The following is a 23711-nucleotide window of genomic DNA, read 5'->3' as shown; positions in this document are numbered from 1 at the left end:
TGTCTGGATTGTAGACAAAGAAGAAGTAAAGCTGTAGTAATTGCTCTCCTGGGCCTCTTATCTCAGCTATGTAAAGTTACTTGATTAAATTGCTCATTTTAGATATAAAAGCTGCTCTGGGACCCAGTAAGTAATATGTGAGCTCATGGGAAAAAACTAACTTTATTGATGTGACAATTTATTTTAATAGGTAGGTGGTTTTGCTTATTAATTATAATATGTGTATGTATTTTATCACATACCCCAAAAAGTGAGCTATATGAGTACCTCAGACACATGCATGAGTATTTTTAACATTTTGTGCTGCTGTTCTATGTAAACCACAATACTGCCCAATGCTAACTTACAAGTAAGATAATTTTTGCAAATTTTATGCCCTTATCCATTTAATATTGAAACTAATATTATACCATTAAACATAGTGACTCTAAATGAAAATCCAATATTACTTCACTTTAAAACTAATTAATAGTCTGAAATACTGTTATCACAATCTTGACTCATTTTTATTATGCATACCTTTTCAAGAGCTGGCAGCACATCATCCTCTTCTCCAAAGACACATGGCACCATGGTACACAGATGAATGTGGTGCCCTATGGGAGAACTTACTGTGAAGAGTAATATGTGTTTCCTACATTCAAGAAAAAGTAAATTAACTTTTTTCTTTTAATTACAGCAATTATTAAGCTTTTCTTTTCTGCATTTGGTAATACTGAAATCCTTTTCTAGATGTCCTTGTGCTTCAAAATTCGACATGTCTAACTCCTTTCTTTTCAAGAACCTCCAAATGTAGGGAGTAGGTGAAGTCAGAGAAGTCACTATTATTTTATTTTTATTTGTTTAGGTGTTATTTTGATTTTCTTAAGCAAAATAGGTATACTCATTATTTCATACAGCTACAAACAACAGATTGTTTCATCAGGATTATATTTAGCTACACTTGAATCATATCTGCTCTAGAAAGCTTAGAGAAGTCATCAAGTGTTCTGGTCATGTATTACTTAGGTCAAAATTTCCATGTTTGCATTGACAAAACAAGGAAAAATTAGTTGAAAAATAATTGTGTTAGGTTTGATGAACACTACTGAGTGACCATTATATGGAGCAACTGCAGGCCAAACTGCCCAATCATAACCTCCTAAGGTTACCAACAGAAATTCATTTATGACTGAATGTCATATACTCAGCTCATTCTTGTTTGCCTAACTGTATCCTATAATGGATTCTAATCATAAAAGAAATCATTCCTAGTTACAGTTACACAAAACAAGGGATTCATGCTTTTCTCTCTAGTCAACACTGTCTTGCTGTCCCACTGAAATACTTGAGGAGCTGGCTGATACCAAAGCCTCATGGTCTCAGATCATTTACAGAATTGCATTTAGCTGCAGAAGTTCATCCAGGTTGTAGCTTCAAAGTGTTAACCAGGAATCCAGTGGTGAGAGTAAGAAAGGAGAGCTACTCCCACACACACACTCCCATTTTTTAATTGCATCTTCTTTCAAGTGAAATTTAAATGCCCCCTGGCCACTAACCGACAGTGGGAAGAGAGTGCCTTCCTGGCTTAGCAAGTTCCGAATTCTCATTTGGAATGAAATGGGAAAGTGGTCAATAAACCCATTCATCTCCCACAACTGCTGTAAATTAAATCTGACTGAAAGCCTCCTGGCTCTGCCTGAAGTAGAGAGAATCAAAGAGGAGCAGCATATAAATTTGAGCTGCTTGTATCTCTGTTAGCTTTGAAATTTGCAAGTGCAAAAAGATCTACATTTTTGGGCTTCCCTACAGGACAGATGCATGCAACTTTTGGAAACTACATTAGGAAAATACATGTGGAGGCAGAACTAGCCTACAAACATAAAAATAACTATTCCAGTTTTAGTCTGAATCAAAACAAATAAAGAGTACTATTAAAGATGTTTAATTCAGTATGCTATAATATTGGAGTATTTTCTTGCTATGCCTATTTATTTGAAATCTTACTTGATTTTTCAAAAAATACATTTTGTCTCATCTCTTTGAGATTAAACTGGTGATTCTATACTTTTCAAAAAGTAGAAGCCTCAGTGAATGCGTCAGCAACTTTATGCTTATGACAAGATATGAAGATGTCATCTTCCTGGTTTGCCCAGAAGCATTTTTAGAAACTAATAGATAACAAGAGCTCTTGCTTTTAATCTGTTTCTTTATTTAAATAGTCAATGCTCTACATTGAAAATTTAGAGTTACATGCAAAGAGAAATAAATCATATTAAGAGCTATGTGAATGGGAAGCAAAATATGCAAGGCTTCATGAATAGCCTTAGGATTTCTCTTGTCATGTTTCATAAATCCTGTTTCAAGAAAAGCATTGAACTCTCCTATGGTATTATCATGCTTTTACAGTCCCACTAAAAAATACTAATTCTTAAATTTTTCTTGCTACTCCAGAGAACATTTCAAAATCATTCTAGTTAGAATGAAAGTTTTGGTAAACTCATAGTAATTTGGTAGTCTTACCAAATCCTAGGTATTTTGATATTCCAAAAATTTAGTTTTAGAAAATAAACTCTTACTGTGTAAAGAAATGATCATCTCAAGCCTTAGGACTAAAGCATCAGGACAAAAACAAAGCCTCATACATACCCAGTAGGAAGATTTAACACAGTAGCTTTGGTTGCAGATGTATGCATCTTTAACACAAGTTCTCCAGGAGTCACAGATTTCCAAGAGAAACGTTCAATTGTCAGCACACCCTTTGAAATACTAGAACATTCTTGTTTAGTTCCTAGATTAAGAAAAAAAACCAACAAAACAAAACACAACCCACACAATATTGGGAGGGTGAATAACTATAAAATTAAGACAAACATGGAATCTGTAGCTACTTCACAGCCAGTAAAGTCTGCACTTAGGCTTTGCTAACTCAAAGAAAAAAGCCAGTCACTTAAAATGCGTGGGTGGCACAGAATACAGCTTATTTGTGCCATTTGCTTTAAAATAATCGTTAAAAGAATGTGTTAGAAGAATGTGTACATCAGACATCTTCCAAGTCATTTCAGACTACTGTAAAACTCCATAGAAATCCATTCTGCCCATATGCAAAGGAAAGAAACAGCCATGAAAACTTATATTTATTTATATTTATAGCTTATAGTTCATTTTAACTGAATGGTCAGTCTGGGTTTTTTAAGCTTTCTTTTGGTTCTCTCTCCGCCACTCTGGATGTACTAAAATTACATTCATATTGAGTGTTTAAATATCCGGCTAACCTAAGCCAATTACCATAACATGACTTAGCTTTCCTGAATACCATTCTATTTTTTTCATGAAATACAAGTGATTTTTATTTAAATCTTTCCAGTTGTTGGATCTTGAAAGAAACCAAGTTTAAACGTACTTACGATCTTACTATGCACCAGTTTAAAAATAATTTCAAAAATATACTTCGGTTATATTGCTGTTTTTATGGCATTATGATCAGCTAAGGCATAAAGCAGATTGCAAGAATGGAATTTGTAGAAAAGAAACTCCAAGAAACAAAAGGAAATCCATACTAGAAATATAGTGATGAAAAGCTTGCAGCAAATCATAATAAACAGTAAAGGGAGGGATCCTTTCATGAAAATATTCACCATCAATATGAAATAACAATGAAGTATTGCTGGAATAGTAGCATATTTCTTAGAATCAATTTGGCTATTTAATACTAAACTCTCAAAATGTGCCCAAATACACAACAGCCAAACACAACAGCACAGACATATTTAACGTAATATTTAATATTTAAAGCATTAACGTGTACTTTTCTGTGTTGGCCTTACCTTCAGTATCATCCCAGTGCACTAACGCAGAAAAGCTGACTATAATTTCAGTGGGCATCAGACTGTCCACAAGTAAATAATAGATGACTTGGTCATTAGTAAACTGCATAAAAAAACACACACTTGTTCATCTTTCATTTTCATTGAATACTGTCCAACTGTCCTTATACAAAGTATGGCTAAGATTTCAGATATGGTGACCTTAGCTATAGAAGGAGGAGCAGGTAATTAATTGTCACTACTTCTTCCAAATTTCAGACATGTTATTTAGGCCCAGAGCCTAATGCTGCAGGTATTATAATGTTCAGAGATAAAAGGAAACAGAACAGTTACCTGAATGAGAATATATCTACTTTTATGTAATATTCTTCATATTCATTCTCAATTTAGTAGTTCCACTTGCGAAACAACAATGGAAGATCAAAAATTTTTTGTGCTGCAACTTTCTGATTGAAATTAATTATAATAAGCTTGAAAGAAATATGTACTTTTTTAATTTGTAGACATGAGTGATTCTTTCTCATAATGGTTTTTTTTCTAGAAATGTTTAAGGAGGCAAAATTTTTCACTCACAACTTTGCTACATAATTCCTATGCCAATATTAGGAACTATAGAATGATTCTACTGTTCCTAGAAATTCTTCAAAATCTGAAGCTAAATGAGCTTCTTTCTTCAGAACCGTTACAATACATGTCTTCCTGGATTTTCCAGAGTCATATAAATCCATTTTTTTGTATTTGATCCTAGATGCCAGTACTATTATCTTCCTATCATAAACGAAAATGTTCTTTTATTAAGCATCATACAGAATTTATCTAATGCTGTAAATGCCTCATCCGTATCAATGTAAAAAATTAGAATGGTTTTACAGCAAAAGGTTAGGTTTTTTTGGCACAACAGCACACAGGCTTACACAGTCTTAATGCTGATTATGGCTTGTGAAAGTATATCGTGCAGTCATTAGGAAAATTTCTTGTGATTACAGAGAGGTGTGAAATTGCAGGTATACTACAATTATGAAGCATAATACATGTAGTTAACCTTCTCAGTACAGGATTTTACAGAAATTTCATGCCAGGAATTTACATTTGGTACTCTACAATTGCACTTCAGATACACTATAAAATTAGAGGCGGAACAGAATATTCAAGCATGTTGAATAACCTTCTGATAATATGAACTAATGGCAGGTTTAGAGAAATTCCATAATTTCAATGTAATTAAAGGGTACTTTTAACCCCTGCAACAGGATGCTGTAAATAGCTAAAGGCCTTAGCATTTAAAGAGAAAATGGAGGGCTATGCTAAACAGACTCGTGATTTGGGCTTTAGGTGACAGAGGCAGACGAAGGAGAATGAAAGGGCAGATTCTGCAGCTGAATCATGATTAAATTCAAATTAGACACTGAATTGTTATAAGGTAGATATAAATCAAAATGAAGAGAGGATGGAGATCTGATTCACTATCAACTTGCATTATTTATGTAATCCATTTTTTTGTTATTGTGCTGCAGTACTCCACAAAATTTTTTCCTTGTCTTAAATACAGTGAAATACTTCTGGATATTTGCTAGCAAACATGTATTTGTATTGACTACAATAAACTTAATGCATTATTGTTTTTCAGTAACGGCAGTTCTATGTGATCTACCAATATCATTCAGGATATATGTATTACCTATTTCTGTAAGACTTCGACAAAGATTAAAAAAACCCAACGATACAGTCATATACCTTAAAATCTGTCTTCTGATAATTATAAGCATATGTATGTGGCTTGTGGAAAACATACAGGTTCCTAGGGAGAATACAAAATAGAATTATGTAGGAAAATAATCAGTACAAATTATATATTTCAGGTAAATGTGTATTTAATAGCATATTAATTTTACTTTCATAAATGAGACTCCCATGTATTTCTCAAAAATGGTTCAACATTTTTTCATTTCACAAAAGGGGAATAGAATTCATCTCCAGAGAAAGCAGCTGACATTAATTTTTATGTTTGCTGCATTTCTATAGTTTTCCATTGGAGGTCAGGCCACTAATATGCTCAATTTCAATCTATAAATGGTAACATGCTAATATTACTCTAAAACTTCCATTACCATCTGAAAACTTACCATAATAAAGTATAACTGCAAGGAAGAACTATTTTATATACTAAAGTAATGTGCTTTTTCAGTTCTGCGCTGTTTGCACACCTACAGAAAGCTATGTAGCTCCTGACAATTTTTTCTGACCTTGATTTCACCAAAGGCAATATAAATGACTTCAGCTTTAATTGAGGATGGAATTGTGATGTGAACTCTAATGCTTTGGTTACTCAGAAACATCACAGGAATCCTGATCCATTGCTGACGTATCAATTCCTACAGTGGCTAAAATTTTTCTTGTTTCTCAGAGTTTGATATGAACTATGAACATTCATCTTATTTTCACTTTGCCTGAGATGTAGGCATGTCAGACAAGAAAACACTTTCAACTGACTGATAAAATGAAAATATTAGGTGCCTAATTTCTTCTGAGAGATAAATTCTTCCAAGATCAATCAAGATGCTTTGTTAACAGCTACTTTATCAGTTCACTGTGAAAATAAACTCTCACTTATTTAGAGATAAGAACAAGAAACTGAAAAATGCTTTATACCTTAATTAATAATAATATTGGTCTACAAAATGTCAACAGTACTTTAACATTTGGCTAACAAGTTAGAAAGTTCATATTTCACATTGTCTCCATATGACACCGTGAGCAAGACTTTGAAAGGAAATTACATTGGTTATGATGCTTTTTTTCTGAAGGCCCTATCTTCTGGTATCTGTGACTAACTAAAAGTAACAGGCAAACCTTAGCAAGGCCTAAACTTTTACTTCTAGTATTCCTGTATTGCTAGCTGGTATAGAAGTTACACATTTTCCTTTAGAGGGGGAGCAGAGTATAATATCTGCTCAAGAAAACACCCACTTATGAATATAAAAGCTTCACAAAGAAATCTCAATTACAAATTCAAACTAAAAAACCTGGGTGGATTTTCTCCGATAAAATTACTCCCCTCAGCAATCTTAGATTCTCTAAAGTATATATATATTGTACCAGTCTTCCTAAATCTTAAAGGCCGAAATTGAAGATATGATGCTACAAGTACACCAGCGTTTTTTATGTCTGCAGAGGTATAAATGGCTTTGGATTATATTGAAAAGGGAGTGAAAGAAAGCAGCTAGTTGACCAAGCTAATCTAATGGCAACCGATTTCAACAACCTTTTTCTTCTTTAGAATTGTGTTGTTCTGATGCAGACTGTCTGCCCAGTGGCTGCTGGGTCGGGTATGTGAGCACCTAATGTTGGCACACTCCACAATCTACAATCTTCCACCCCCACTGCAGTCTGACATATCCTTTATGGAGCTGCTGCTGGTGTTCTCCACTGTATTCTGGAGGACACACCCAAGGAAAAGAGCAGGGCTGCAGCTACAGGCTCCCTGTCAACAGGGACAGTAATTCTGGTCTGAAAAGTAGCCTTGAAACCACCCTGAAAGGCAGGACAGTTCTACAAAGAAGACCTGTTAAGATATAATTTTTATATAGTCATGTTATGAATTTTACCATTGTTACATTGTATATTTTATGGAATAAAACCCAAACTCTCTATTCCTTACTGGAAACAAACACAGAAGTCTTCAAAGCTAATCCAGGTTTCCCTGGAAACAGAAGTATTTTCTGACTCTGTTTCTTCCTTTGATTTATCTCCTGTCTGGTTCTTCATATCAGTATCAGCTGTTTCTGACACTTGTTTTGCAGCAAAACCGATATTCTTACGTAATTCTTCTAGAAAGATAAAAAGACATACAGAGCCAATACAGTGACAATATGCACATTAAAGAAGTATCATTCTTATAAAAAAAATTATCCTAAAATTACAGGAAATTATCCATACATCTCCAAGCTCAAAACCAAAAACTATCCCACTAGCCTAAAAAGTTCAAACGGTGATTGAAACAACTCTGTATGGAAATACAGTGTTTACATATGCAACTGCTTCAGTAGTCTGCCTCAATAAACTATCACATATTCTGCTCTAGAACATTTGAGTTGTTATGTACATATATATATGAATTCTGCAAACCTAAAGTCATCTATATAAAGAAAAATACATCCCTTTTCCAAAGCTCCTATTCAGTGAAAGGTTGATGGAGCAGTATCATAAAATTTTTACCACCTACAGAAAATAAAAAATACAGAGAAATGTGAAGGACACTAGATTACATGAACTTTCTTGTAGGAAAATCAGAACTAAAGTCAGATTCATACCAAAAATTAAACAGAGAAATGTCATGTAGACACATTTTGTAATCACTCAATAACTTTTTAAGTTGTGTTGTAATGCCATTTTCTCTGCATTTACTCTGTGAAACATACATATCCTGTATACACTGTACAGTAATGTCATACTTAATTCCATCACGATTATTTGAAATTTCACTTTCTGCTTTTGCCATTTTTAACCTGTATTTTAGTTTCATGATCTCTCTGCACAAATACCGGAACAGCAAGATTTCTAAGAGACAACAGATAATCATGGCAATAATGTGATAGTACAAACAACTTCCATCAGATTCAGTATCTGCATCAAAAGCAATTGGAAATCATAGAAAAGCACTTCACCTTAAGAAAACTACTACTTTATTGTAACAACTACACAGAATAAGTGCAACTGTATGAATTTTTGTTTTACAACAAAGCACAATTAAGTGTACTTATATGTTTTAGGACAAATTTCTTGTTCTAATAAATATGCAAACTCATGATTTCCTACTCTGAAGAGGAGCAGAAAAAGAGTGATGTGCTTTACTTTTACAAAAATATTTCATTAGATTTGGTGACCTCAATAGCACAAAATGGACTTCAGCAGCCTAAGTAGATTAATGAGAATATTTTAAACTTTGAAGAAACCCAAACAAACCACAAACAAAAAACCAACATAAAATGACAGAAAATCCTAAACCAAAAGCTTGACATATTGAAAAGCAATCATTTATCCAGGAAAGGGGTTTTTTTTTACATGTGTTAGTGTACTTGTAAAATATCACTGTTCTCAAAAGGAATGTGTTTCAAATTTACTCCAGGTGAACAGAAAGAACTCTTCTGACATTAGACTATTCATATTTTTAACTGTCTAATTGCTTAAACCAAACTCTGAAGAGATAAAATTATTGAATTCTCATGCCCATTCTTTGCAAAATTTGAGCAATTTTTAGCCATGTTTAAGAGTGTATTAAAGCCCCCATACCCATAAATAAAACATTTTTTAAAAGATTTATCTGTTTATCTCAGTTTTGGTACATGATTCATGCTATCAGATATTCTGTGGAGTTTAAAGACTCCTAATGAATCGTTTTGAACTAAAACAGAGTAGCACTCATAACCTAAATAAAGTTGGTATAAAGGGATTTTGCAATAGAGAAATGACAACACCTGGATTGAGATGGCCTGGAGACTGTGAAGAGAACTTGAGGACAAAAGACTTCAGTATAGTAGCAATGTGAATTATTAGTATTCTAAGCCAGAGGACGGAAATAGGTCCACTTCATCCTTTTCCTTGATTGAGCTGTGGGAGCTTTTCTTCAATGGGCATTTCTTAAGCATAGTTTTGAGTCAGCAGAAAAGATGGCAATCCAGCCATTGAGATACACTAACTTAAGAATTAATTAATTGTGAGAGCTACAAAAATACTCCAACGTCCTAACATAATCATGGTAGGCGTGAAGTTATCTACTGCAAACTACCATATTTCTATTAGCTTTTGGCATTGAGCTGTGAGAGAATAAGCAAAAGTTTGTATTTGCAGCTCATTAACTTGCAGCATTCTGAAACAGTAAGATTCTTATGGTTTGGTTCTTTTTTTTACCAGGATGATGTTAATGAAATTAAGAATTCATAAGAAAAGATATTCAAGCAATATAGTAACTGAAATCATTATCAGTTCTTAAAAGTACAAAACCAATTAATTAGTATAGGTTTGGAAGAAGTATGATTTACATTTGCTTCAAGATATTTAAATATCATAAATAAACTCTCTCTCTTCATTATACTTGCAGTACGATCCAAATTTTTGGTTGTTCCCTCCCCCCATTATAACCTTATCTTGTATTACCCTATTTGGGGATTACCAGAGATGGTTGATGGTTGCACATTTTTCTAGAACGAAGATAATGTTATAATCTGGGAAAATATCTAAATATCTAAATTATCAGGCTCAGTTACTGTAGAACTTGTGAAGTTGTCCACATGCTTTAACTGAGAGGATATTAATTGTATTTCTCCATTATTAGAAGTGGGGATCATGGACATTTTACAGAGAACAAAGTAAAAATAAAAAGTTTTTAAAAATGGTATTTTAAGCCTTTTCTGCCCATGAGAACAAATCTTCAAAAATGCTTAAAAAGAAAAGATGCACTGCATAGGCTTCTATGTGGACTGAATAGTTGAAAACCAAAACCAAGATGTGTGTCACATGTATGAATCATGGTGTAAATGATGCATGAATACTATTCATGTATTTCACATCTTCTGCTCTGAGATTCACTTTCAGAACTCTGGTAAAAGGAAAGGTATTTCCTAGCAGTCAGTTTTAGGACCCAACAAATTTGTGCACCCAAAAAATCTGATCACTTTTAAAAAGAAGGCTCTTATTTTTAAACTTCTTGTGATCAAATCCTTCAAACATTCACTTAAACAAAGAGATATTCATTTGGATAAGATTTTGAATTCTCTTCCAATACTGATCTCAAATACATTTCAAAGGAAAAGTTTATTAAAATGAAATTTGTTGGGGTTTTTGTCATTTTTCAGTAAAAAAAAGAAAGAACAGTTCAGAATGATTAGGAAAAGAGCTCAGTGTACAAAATCCACTTTATTTTACTGGAGAGTTTTTTTCCAAAATATTCTTGTAAATTAGGAGGGTTTTCTTAATATCAAACTGGAGATTCTACTCTACATAATTATACATGCTAATACCAATTCTTTGAAATCTTTTCCCAGAAAGCCAACACCCATAAATAAGTAAGACTCTGATATATATACAGGAGGATTAACATTGAGGCAAAACACTATGGGAATGGCAGAAGTCTGACTATAAACTTCATACACACTTACCTTTACTGGGTTTCTCTGCATTTTGCTGGTCAAAGGGAGTGGTCTCCTATATGGTGAAAACAAAAGAAAACAAAACAAAACAACAAAGAAAAAGAAGAAAAAAGCCAACAATGGTAATTATAATCTTGTAGTATTTTGTTAAAGAAAATACTCGATTTTGGGGCAGTCCTTCCAGAAACAAAGGAACAAACTATTAAGTTATCATTATGGTTTCAGTTGGTTTCTTAAAAGAAAAATAAAAATGGTAAATTTCACCATAATACCAACATATATACCACCATTAGATAGACTGATGTGCTTCTAGAGAAGTATGTGTGATCTGGAGTCCAAGATAAAAGCTGTTTCATATGCCTACCACTTCACTATCAAAACAATGTTCTTTGATATTACTGGTTTTTGACAATCAAATATGCTCTATTCTAAAAACTAGTTACTCCTATTATACAAGCAATTCTGGTTTTTTGTGTTTTCATTCTTGAGAAGTATATGGAGGGCTCCTTTTCCAACAAGCATTTCTTGCTGTGCAAGTGACAGTACACAACTGTCATTAGCAACAGCATGCTTGATTACAATAGCATCTTTTGTTTCCTATCACTGCATAAATAAAAAGTAGCCTGCTCTTTTTTAATGTTTCTGGCAAACAACTTTATCCTGGTCAATTCCCCCTCCAAGCTAGAGCTGCTGAGCTAATATGAATGCAATAGCTGCTTACACTTAAAGCTGAAATCAAGTTAGCCAGCTTTTCAGAAAGTCCACTCGTTATATTTTGCAAAGATTTGAGAGATTAACATCTTTGATTTAAAAATATGTGCCTAATCATCGTTTCAATTGCCCTCTTGCCTGCAATACGACATACACTGAAAAAGACTCACTTCCACTTTTTTTTTTTCTAATGAGGTAGAGCTTGAGAAAGAGATTCCACAGTTTCCAGTTTACTTTCTTTTTGAATGTAGTACTATTAATGGGTTAGTTGGACTAGCTTTGCCTTTGCAAAGTCAAATATTAAAGCCTAAAAAGGCTATTGCAAACAAATTTGCAAGCTTCTTTTCATCCCAGGTCTCCCTATAACCAGATTTGTCACCCTTCTCCCCACATCTTCTACATGTATTCAAGGTGCTAGTGCTGAAACTGGTAGCATTGAGCAGGCCAACAGCTGGACACACACAGTGATTTTCTACTCTGCATTTCAAAGAGGAGCTGTGGGAGCTATGCTGACTTGGAGCTATGTTTATGCTTTCTCAATACAATGTAAAAATACATTTTGAGGGGCAGACTGACCTAATTTAGACTCTGAGTTAGACTGATGGCAGATCACAACAACCTAAATCTTGTACCTAAATCTTGTATAAGGTCATTGTGCTGTAAATCCAGGTCTGCCTCAACCCTCCTATAACAGACTAGCCTTCATACATAATATGAAGGGACCTGTGAATGTTTCCTTAGAGGAAAACATTATGGTTTTCTAGTTTAATTTCCAGCTTCAGTAAAAGTCTTTCTGCAACCTTTTTTACAGAATCTCCATGGGCCCTGAACAGGCTCAGGAATCTTATCTCTGCCAAAATTGTAGGTGTTTGATAATCTCTGAATTAAACAAAGGACAGAGCTGAGGGAACAAACTACAAATTTAGGAGTCTCTATCCCAAAATAGGAAGTACCAAATAATTCAATACATATAATTTAACTGCAATATTGTTTATTGAGAGAATTTGGAAGTCCCATCTTTGTACAGCATGAATTGGAAATTCTATTCCAAATCTGTTATGTGTTTTTTAAAGAACATTCATAAGTTAAAGCTGGAGACAGATTTAGTATAAAGAGCAACAAAGAGAAAAATACAGACATGGCTGAAATTGTTACCAGTTGGATTAAGAATTTAGTAATTGAAATATATTATGTTTTACATGTTCCTTTTTAGATTAATTTTTCATTTTTCTAGAGATGAAAAGGGCATTATAGAATCTTACAAATACCTATGTACTTCAGCTCCTGTTTTCAGAAATCTGTACATACAACTGTTCAAAACAAGCCAAGCTGTGATCACTTATCATGTCATGTCAACAGTCATACCTCAACATATGAGTCTGAAAAACCTCAAGTAACACATGGACTATCTCCTCCCTTTAAACTGTGACTTTGGAAGTACATGCATAGAGCTGTCATATCGCTGCATGTGAGCCTACAACTTGAAAGATTCCAATATTGCCAAATTTCTTGTAGGAGTCACAGGATTTACCAAACAGATACATGTTAGCTGTACAATTTATCAAGTTTCTTCTCAGAAATCCTGGGCATGCCTGAAGTATAAAAAAATATGAGATCTACTGTATAAGCCTTGGAGATTGCAACGTTGGCACAAGTCTAGCACTTTCTGCCCAACATACTGTTCATGGACAGTACACATGATCCATATTTCTAATGTGGACATGTGGTAGCTTAATATAGAGCTACTTTGTTGGTATTAACAGCTGCCAGCAGGAAAGCCTGGAGAGATACAGAAACCCCCCAAAACTGTGTCAATAGAACTTCCAGTAAAGAAGGAGAATGTACTCTGGAAAATCGGGATGTTTGGTAACGTAACTTTAGCCAATCTGAGCTGTGAAAGCAATCTAACCACAACTATGTAGAGACTCCTTTAGGCTCATTTACTCAGATTTTGGAGTACAAACATAACATAGTCAAAAAGCTGTCTGCTTTTCTAATGATACGGGATGTGTTCGTCTACCTAAACCTCACTGATTTGGAGACAACTGGAGTGTCAAGAAAGTTCTCATTCTGTTGTACTATTGCCTCATCTACAGTGTTTAAGACATAGACACAGGAAGAGAAAACAAAGGTATTTCCTCCTTAGTGAACACATATTGCCTGAAAGCTCAGATTTGCTGCCACAGTATCTGATAAAGAAAGAAATTTAAAAAGACTTGAATCCAGCTGTGAAATATGGAAGGATGCATGCAGATTCTGGGAGAATTACTTATTGTTCTTCTTCAGTGAATGGGAAATCAGAATGCAAATTGTGAGAAAAATTCCATGGCTAACTTAAAAATCTAAGTTATAATCTACTATGTTTTATAATCATTAATGAATAATTGTAAAAATAATGGTAATCCATAAATTAATAGCTATCTTATTATTTTCAAGGGGTTGTTTGTATTTTTCAGCCTCCTGTCCAGTATGTACATGCAAGTAGATAATTGCTGGCCCGTCAAAAAGTGTCTCTATACCACAAATGTCTAAATTTGTGTCCTTCTTCTCAAGTCCCTGTTCTAATTCACATGCCTCATATCTCATGTATACTTTTTTCCCCTGGAAATAATATGCAGGTTGAAGTAATTTTCAGAACTGTAAAATTTGTAAAGAAAATAGATTTTTTTTATTTTCTACCTAGCACTTTTCTTGACTCAATCCCAATTCACTGGGTTTATGAAATATATCACAAGAAGGATTAGAATGAGATGAAGAAAAAGCTTATTATGACACAATAGTCCGTAATGTTTATGGGGAACACGAAAAGAGCACACAACAGAGCAGGCAAACTACGTAGACCGGTATCAGTTGTAAAGGAAAAAGTAAGACTGAGTTTGAATATATAAAAGGATGGACTGAAGTAAGAAAAATGAGATAAACATCAAAGAACAAGGGTATTGTGTTTATGTCACTGGGAGAGAGTTGAGACTTTAACACTTTTGCTTTAGAAATCAGCATTGCCAGGGAGCTTGACACTGAAGAAGCCACAAAGAGAAATCAAAGTGTTCTGCTTAAGATTTATGAATGTAGCAATCAGGTCAGTCTATTAAGATATCTAGTAGCCATTGCACATACTGATGGTAAACATATTTGGATTAGATTGTCTTGCTTAGTTACTGCCCAACATTTCCTCAAACAGAACACATAAAGTTTTCTTCTCAATGGAACTGCAGATAACTTCTATTGAAGAATACATCACAATGAAGAATATTCAAGTAGGCTTTTGAGCAGTAGATTTACAAGAAAACACTACTCCAAGATAATCTATTTCTCAGAAGCATTTGACAAAACTACTGTTGAATAAAACTGCAAGACACAGTGTAATTTACATATGATGACAATTTTGGTTTTTTCCAGCTACAAAACACTTCTATATGTATTTCAGTGCATTCTACACATATAAATTACTTCGGTTTGTGTTGAGCAAGAATAATAGAGAGCCTCTCCATTAAACAATTTGGCCCTAAGTCATGCAGTTTTTAAACAAAAAATTAATAAAATGTATTTTCTTAATAACAGTGATTCAAGATCAATTTAATTACCAAAATAAGATATTTTCAAAGATTTTTTTTCTGAATGCAAATCCAGAAAGCTTTCAGAACTTTAAAATCAGAGTCAATGGGAAATTCATGGGGAAAAAAAAAGTTTGTAAAAATCAATAATAAAACATTATTTTTTTGCATGAGTACTTCAGGGACATGAAGGATAACGGCATGTCTTTCAACTTTATATTCTTCAAAGGAGGTATATCCAGGTTCTAAAATTTCATCTTTCATTTATCCCTAGTCTCTGTTTCTGTGACAACAGACCTTAGGAACAGTGAATCAGATATTCAGTTATGTTACTTCATACAGTTTACATTGGAATGAATTGAAATATGTCAATCTAAACTTACTGAGCATCTGGCACAGCAGCTGACTGAATTTCAGTCAGTTTAAAGCATAAAACTGCTGCATTTACCAAATCTGTATCAAAAGTTTTAAAGCAGAGGTCTCCTGAATAACAATCACACAGTTCAAAATGGAGACAAATTCATTCACACTCAGTATACTACAATAAAAAATTCTAAATATTAGCAATAATCTAGTGAGTTGGGGATATCAAAGTTCCTCTTTCAGCATTTGCTTTTTTAATCACTAATTGACTTTTTTTAAAAAAAAGTAGTCATGCGTATTGTTATTTCAAGTTTTATAACTACAGAAAGAAAGCCCTCCCATTATGAATCTCCCAGAAGTATCCACATAATTTTGTTGCTAAAAAAATTTAATACGTGAAATAAAGAAGATTGTTCTGCAGGATAAAAACTATTTTCAATTCCAATCTGTACAAATGAAGTTCTACTTGCATACTTCATCTATTAATAGATGTAGCATTTTTCAGCTGAGATTTAAACTGAGGCGAAAGTAAAGTTCAAGTATAAGTCAATTAGCTGCTGATGACTTCTTACATTTCATATTTTAATCAGATTGCCATCAGCCTACATTACATTCATGTCTTCTTCCAACCATTCCAGTTTTATCAATGTCTCTCTTTCTTGTATTTTTTTACTTGTCCTTGTCTCACCTTGACTGCACGTCCCACCATAACAAATCAGCCTTCTACATCCCTCTTGGACTAGGGGAGAAAATCTAAGTGGCATTCCAAACTGCTTTTATGCTTCCAGCACATAAACATCTATTAATTCATAAGTAACCAAATCTATATTTTTACATCTAGAGACTGAAGTAATGAAAGCAATAATTATTATATAATATGCTACTTACAGCTCCTTTTTACCTTTCTGCTTTTGTAATGATTTTTGTAAGTTGCCAGTATTAAAAAGACTTTTGAAGGTGAAGCACTATTAAAGTACTAATTCAGCTATTGTTTATAAAATGTCCACAAAATACTGAATAGCTAATTATAAATTCAACTGTAAAGTATTCGCCTTCACTAGAGAATTGCCTTATTTTAAAATCATTAATATCCAGTAGTGATATCCACACATATACATTTTCTAGACACACAATATACATATAAATCTGAAATATAAAAATAGTGTTAGAGTGTAGCCTGCACAGGAAACATGCGAACGGGCACTCCAAAAGTTACATAAAAAATTATTTCTCATTTATTTCAAAATTTACCAAACTAAATTTTGTTTTGCTTGTTCATGAAAGTACCTCATGACATACTATTCTTAATAGTATATCTTTGGTCCTCAAACACATTTTGTAACCCTACAAACATTTCCTATACATCAACCAGATACTACAAATGTTAACCCCAAGTATATTTATTGGTTTGTCCCAGAAAATGACAGTAGAGACTTTAAAACAATTAGGTTGTCCTTACTGCTGGACTGCATGGATAAGGACTTGGTTGCTGTTTTTCCTTTACACACAACTATGAATGAACACATTTTATAGGTTATTTTCTATATTGTAATACAGTAATGATATTGGATATATTATATATTATATATTCAACATGTAATGACATTGAATTTAACATATATGGAAGAAGTACTCAGTCTTTACTTGGAAGGGCAAATAAATATAGAGGGAGGAACTGCAGCAAACATTTACAAATTGAAACATCATCTTCCCCCAAATATAACTCGATTATTGAGTCAAATACAGATTTTGAGTATAACATCACTGAAAGCACTTACATGTTCCCTAGACTGCTTTTTCCCTGTATTTTCTTAAAGTTAAAAAGAGAAATGTATCAAATGCTCTTCTGAGCAGACATGCTGGTACTGCCACAATGCGTTCTTTTGTAGGTGGTGAGTAAATAAAATAATTTCAGTGGAACTCTGTTTGTTTTTTTGAATATTTAAGTCTCTACTTCTCTGTTAGCAATTGCTTCCCCATATGAAATATTTTTCATGAAACAGTGTATTGTCCAGAGACTCTTTGAAAGTATAATTTTTTCTCTTTTAAGCGTGTAAGATTCAAACATTAGAGGGAGCATTTCGTTACAGGTCTGTCTAAAAGCAGAACTTAGTAGAACATGCACATTCCAATTTAAAAACAAAGCCAGAAACAACAACAAAAAAAAATCACAGTAATTACCACTTCCAAAAGTTGTTCCAAAAGGATGACTTCCCAAAGCCATCCTAATAATGTTTTACTGAACTTAGGTAAGATTCATCTTATCTATCTTGGAAAATTACGGTGGAGACTTCTACCTAGTACCTAGCATTTACTTGGGTATTTTGAGTGAACCTGTGGTCAGTGCTTCATGCAGTGAACCTGTTTAGAGAAACATTCTCTCTCAGAGTTGCTCAGGAAGCCTGAGGGTCTAAACCATGGCTGAGGATTCCTTTAGAAAGCAGAACTTGTGAAATTTAAGGGCAGGCAACCTGAGCATTGAAGCCTTTTTCTAGATGAAGCCAGGAGTCTTTCCACTAAGATCGAAATGAGGATGCCATTTTAAGGCATGTGTTTATAAGGCTTACATTTTTCTAGTCACATCCCTAGGTACATCTTTCACTGCAGCTGAAATAAACTAATCATAACATTTATCCATAAACTAACATTTATTTACAAAGACTCCTATTTTTTTAAGATACTCCCATCAAAATATTTGATAGTGTTAGCAATAAAACTTTTAGAATCTGAGGAATAAATCGTAAAAAGAAAGTTAAAGCAAAAAGAATTAAGAAAGATTTCCCATCCAATACACATCAATATAACTATGAAGTGGAAAGGGTAAGGAAGTTACTTAAATAGCAACAGAAACCTTACTGAAATGTCTTTAAAAACCTATATTTTTCTATTTTACTATCCTTTAGAATATAAAACTAGGTCAAGTTAAAAAAAAATAGGAATATTATTACCTGAGAACAATCTTCTGCATTTGAGTGTCTTCCATTTCGATTCATATCCACATTACTGTCACTTTCATTTTCATCACTTTCAGTAACAGAAGCGAGATGGGATAGAGAATGAAATCCTTTTGTGATGGTAGACTGTGGAAAGTGGCTAAATAATAAAAGAAAACTCAGACACTTGAAGCTATACATTTTCCTTTAAACTACAATCTTCATAACTTCTAAACAGAATTCTGTCAAAATAATTTGTGTCTCTTTTATTCTGAGAGCTTCATAAGGCAGCACAGAATATATATATATTCATATATTCCTTGTCATTACTGGCTTGGCACTAAACACCCATATATCCTAGAAAGATCTTTTAACTAACCCTCAAGTCAGCTGAGGAAAACCAGACAATAATGCCAGAAGTGAATAAATTACTATGGCCTCTAGACAAGAAAAGACTACTACTTGACTGGAGATATGGCAAAAGAATAGAACAAAGTATTTTGTGTCACAATACTTTTTGTCTTTTCCCTCAAAATGGGTCTCCATAGCAACCAGACAGCTAACACACACGATAACCAAGGAAACCTGTGCAGGCCTATTCTGCTTGTAGTAAAAGAAAGGTCTGTTGCTGACTTCACTGAAAGCAGAAATAAAAACTGATGGATATATAAGTAAGTCTTTATTTGTAAAGTGAACTAGGAGAGTAAGACCAAAATGATGTTGCACACATGCCAATTAGACCTAAATGTGTAACTTACAGCAATAAAGAAAAAATTGAAATATAAGCATGTTTTATCTAGCCCCCTTCTTAAGGACTGAGATAATGTTCTTTTGCAGTAACAGCCACAATTATCTTGCCTTTGAGTGTTTCAAAATATTTTATTAGAATAAAAAGAAGAGATTAAAAACTTGCAGTCCCAATTGTGTATCTAAGTCCCTTATCTTATTTAGACAGCTATATTATTTACTATTAATATTTATTTTAATGAAATGCTAATATCTGCTATATATTTTTGGCTACTACCTGTTAATTAAATCACAAAAGATTACATTAGATTGTCATAGAAACTTAGCACATTAAATAAACTTCCTTCACAAAATAGGGTAATTTGACCATAAAGCAATCTATTAAATATGAAAAAACAACATAAAATGTTAACATGCAAATACTTCAACATAATAATTGTTAATCTCTCATTCTTTTGATAGCTTATTAATGGATATTGCTTAGAGCATTATTATGTATTTCTACTCCTACTTTTTGAAAACAAACAGTAAGTAATCTAAGTATTTTTAACCAATAAAATGCAAATGCATCAGCAAAAAAATTAAATTCCCAGAATATGCCAAGGTCACTTCTTCCATGGACAAATGCTGCTGTTCAAAATGAATTAAAAAAATCCAACTGGTTTGTTATCAGTCCATCCAATTATGATGATCAAAATGGAGAACCTGTGACTTCTGTAATTTAGTCGGTTTACATAGAGATGTACTTAACAAAAGGTGTACACACCCTAAAAAAATATACACATCTCCACAATTTACAACCTGTTCTTGGACTCAGTCTCAAGAAAAGAAATATCCTTCAAAATGACATAAATCTTTTTGTGTAGACTTGGTAAATGATATAGAATCACAGAATATGCTGAGTTTGAAGGGACCCCCGAGGATCATCAAGTCCAACCATTAGCCCTACAAAGGCCCATCCCCATGGGATGACAAAGAATCACATCATGTGCCCAAGAGTATCGTCCAAACACTTGAACTCTGTCAGGCTTGGTGCTGTGACCACTTCCCTGGGGAGTCTGTCCCAGTGCCCAACCACCCTCTGGGTGAAGAATCTCTTTCTAATATCCAACCTAAACCTCCCCTGACACAACTTCAGGCCATTGCCTCACTGGTCACCACAGAGAAGAGATCAGTGCCTGCCCCTGTTCTTTCTCTCACAAGGAAGTTTTAGACTACCTTTGAGGGAGTCAACAGCTCCTTCAGGTTTTGTGTTATCTGCAAATTTGCTTCGAATACCTTCCAGTCCTGCATCTAAGTCATTTATGAAGATGTTGAAGAGCACAGGGCCTAAGATGGAGCCCTGTGGAACCCCACTAGCGACAAGTCACCAGTCTTATGTTACCCCATTCACTCATTCAATGCTTCATGGCAGGAGTTCAGTCAGAATAAAAGAGATTGGATTAACAATTTAGAACTTGTCTACTGAATGTTCACATCATAAGCTGAAGCCTGACAGAAATGTACTGTGTAGTGGGTCATAGGAAAAAAAAAGCCCTAATACACATAATAGTAAACTTTCTTTTTTTCTCAGGGAGCAAGTATTATGTTGCATATTGAATATTGACTAGAAGCCATGTATACACCATTTTCTGAAACTTCTTTAGGACACTGTGTAGAAAGACTCCTGTTTTCAAGGGTTTGTAAGACTTCCAAACAGTTTTTAACACAAGGCATTTATACAAAGTTGTGTTTTGAGCATGAGCTTCTTCACCTGCACTCTCAGGCTTGTGCTAACAACTATAATGAACAGAGAACAGTCTCTTTTATTCATAAACATTAACTGTTCCGTGCCAAACATGTAATGCCCATGAAAGTACTGATTGGCCAGTCAATTACTTCCTTGTTATGTTCAAGAATTATAAAAGACCATTAGTTAGAGGAAAAATTTGGAAGAGATTAAAGAATATTCCTATTTCTGGCAGAAGCGATCTACTGAATATTCTACATCTTTTTGCCCGCTGATTAGAGAATCTTGCAAAGTGTCTTTGCCTGACAGTGCTCCCTGTTCTTCAATGTCAGAAGCCCTGAGAAGTGTGCATCTGCCTAGGGGACTGTTCATACAAGTTGGGACCCACCCCTAGGGTGTGTGCATGTCCACCTCCTGGATCTTTCTCACCGGTGTGTATATTAGCAGATTTTAGGGAGCAGTAGTTAAAGCTTAGAGCACTCCAACTTGCATCTCCAAAAGGAGGTGTGGGCTGCACTCTCAGAACAGAAGGTGTGCTTGTAAATTGTAACCCTCAATGCCAGGAGGGTACGCATAATTGCATATGTATGCCTCCATGTGCTGGATTAGAAATTCTTGAGATTAGCTACAGAAAGGTCTTCTGAAATGTGCAAGTGTTTATTTACATTTTGTAACCATCTAGTATAGTAATTTATATATTTTATTGCTGATATTGATCCTAAATGTACAGTTCACTGATAGCTGATTAATTACATGACAGCAACAGAGTGCTCTCTGTCGGGATGTGCTTCAGACATGATCTGAGTAGTTTTAACCTATGACACAAGTAAAGATCAGCCAATTGCACTTTCACAGTGAAATGGACTAACGATACAACGCTAATGCTGTAGCTACATTAAATACTTACGTGTCTGTTGGTATTCTGATCAAATTCAATTTGTAATTCAAAAACAGGCTAGCAATCTCAACATGTTCTTCAGGTGGTTTTACTTCAGGCTCTGGAAAAAAGTAACTTGTTAAATATATAAGAAATATTGTTATTATTGTTATTGTTGTTATTATTATCATTATTTTATATATGATATAATTATTTTGACAAATAATTTCCAATGAGGATTTGTCACCTCTAAATAATTCTCCAAGTATCATCACATACACTTGAAAGGAACAGAAGAATCAAGGGTGACTCTAGGTGATGTATCATGAAAAAAAAGTTTAACACTCTAATCCTCATCCTGCAAAGTATTAAAAAGTGTGCCTAACCTATATGTAAAGTTAGCCAGGGTAGCTCAAAACAACTACAGAGGCATTTTTGCCTTTGCCAATTTCCTGGTTTTTATCCCAGTATACTTTACTAGCATGCCTGTAACACTTTCATATTCAAGCTATCATATATCATGCATTTAATTTCATTATGCAGTATAGACAAAACCTAGTAAAAAAAATTTACTCTAAAAAATGATGCAGCAGTACTAGTCACGTACTTTAAATTTTTGAAAGGTGTTCTGAACCTTTCCTGGCTCTGCATCAGAGAGCTTGTGTTGCTTTGATAACACTCCCTCTTCATTTTCTTCACTAGAGTGCTTTTTTCAACATAAATTGAGACACTTCTCAAAGCATTTAAGAAATATTGCTAAGAGGAGGTAATACAAAATTGGCAAAACCTAAATAAAAAAAGAGATCAAAAGTTCAACTGAAATTAAACTAATAGATGATAAATATGGCCCTGAAAATGCTCATAGTAATTAAAATGTAATTACAAATTTATTTCGGAGGCTTTAGTAGACAAACCTTTGGGTTCAGATGTCACAAAAATTTTATTTTTCTGACGGAAAAGCTTCCAACAAGGAACTGGTGATTCTTGTGGTGGTGCTACCAGAGGACAGGATCTAGTTCTAGTGATGAGGACAGGATGGCTGTGTATGTGGGAAAGCCCATATTGCCTCATCTTCTCTGAAGAATCAGCCTATGAAACACAAAAAGATAATCTGACTGGGGCCAGATCTCCTTTCTCACCATATCTGCCTAACAAAAAAGAGCAGTATGTACGCAAAAGCATCCAACACCTTGAATAACAAATGAAACAAAAATAGTTGCCTGACCAGACTATCCAAAAACATTCTAATTAGAATTTGATATTCAGCAGAAAAAGTATACTTAGAAGTGCTTACATGTATTTTACTTTTCATAATAGATTTTTTAGTTGCTGCAGAAAACATACAAGTGAAGAGAAGGAATATGTAAAAAAGCAATGGGGACAACATTTTCCTTTAAATAAACATATTTAAAAATGCTTTCTCTGGGGGGAAAATTCCTTACTTCAAGCTGAATTTATAAAGTGGCAGAATTCTAAAATCAGTTGGCCTTTTAGATAACTTGTGGAATCTCCATAATGTAGTACTGCTTTGAATCAACACATAATTAAAGTTAAGCTTTTTATCTGCTGGCTCATTTATAAAACATTAAAGATACTCCAGTTGACTTGTATACCAAAGCCCTTAGTAACACACTTAAGAGCAGTTCTAAATGTGGACATGGAGTGGTGCTCTTCCCATTAAAATAATAATGGTCCAGGACCTAAGATTTGTCAGAACTGAAAGTTCTCTTACAAGACTTGTACATCCTTCTTATTTTAAAAACACACCTTCCTTTACACACTAAATAAATCACCTACAACTTATTTCTTTAATATACTCATCAGCAAGTCTCTGCTTCTACTCATT

At 33.9% G+C, this 23711-nt stretch overlaps 1 protein-coding gene across 1 annotated transcript in view; it reads right to left on the bottom strand.

Annotated features, from left to right (window-relative positions):
• ADGB (androglobin) overlaps positions 1 to 23711 on the bottom strand; it is a 109352-nt gene that overhangs the window by 44422 nt on the left and 41219 nt on the right. Inside the window, exons 12-20 of the mRNA XM_029962717.1 lie at positions 22780 to 22954; positions 21896 to 21986; positions 18528 to 18672; positions 10961 to 11003; positions 7465 to 7633; positions 5541 to 5604; positions 3807 to 3909; positions 2629 to 2770; positions 520 to 634 (exon numbers count right to left, since the gene is read on the bottom strand). Coding sequence (XP_029818577.1) covers positions 520 to 634; positions 2629 to 2770; positions 3807 to 3909; positions 5541 to 5604; positions 7465 to 7633; positions 10961 to 11003; positions 18528 to 18672; positions 21896 to 21986; positions 22780 to 22954 — 1047 coding nt within the window. The remainder of the gene's footprint in view (positions 1 to 519; positions 635 to 2628; positions 2771 to 3806; positions 3910 to 5540; positions 5605 to 7464; positions 7634 to 10960; positions 11004 to 18527; positions 18673 to 21895; positions 21987 to 22779; positions 22955 to 23711) is intronic.

The sequence above is a fragment of the Manacus vitellinus genome, unplaced genomic scaffold (assembly GCF_001715985.3).
Source record: "Manacus vitellinus isolate BGI_N305 unplaced genomic scaffold, ASM171598v3 scaffold_4_pilon, whole genome shotgun sequence".
Taxonomy (NCBI): domain Eukaryota; kingdom Metazoa; phylum Chordata; class Aves; order Passeriformes; family Pipridae; genus Manacus; species Manacus vitellinus.
The sequence above is the reverse complement of the archived record's forward strand: the minus strand, read 5'-3'. Positions and strand labels throughout refer to the sequence as shown.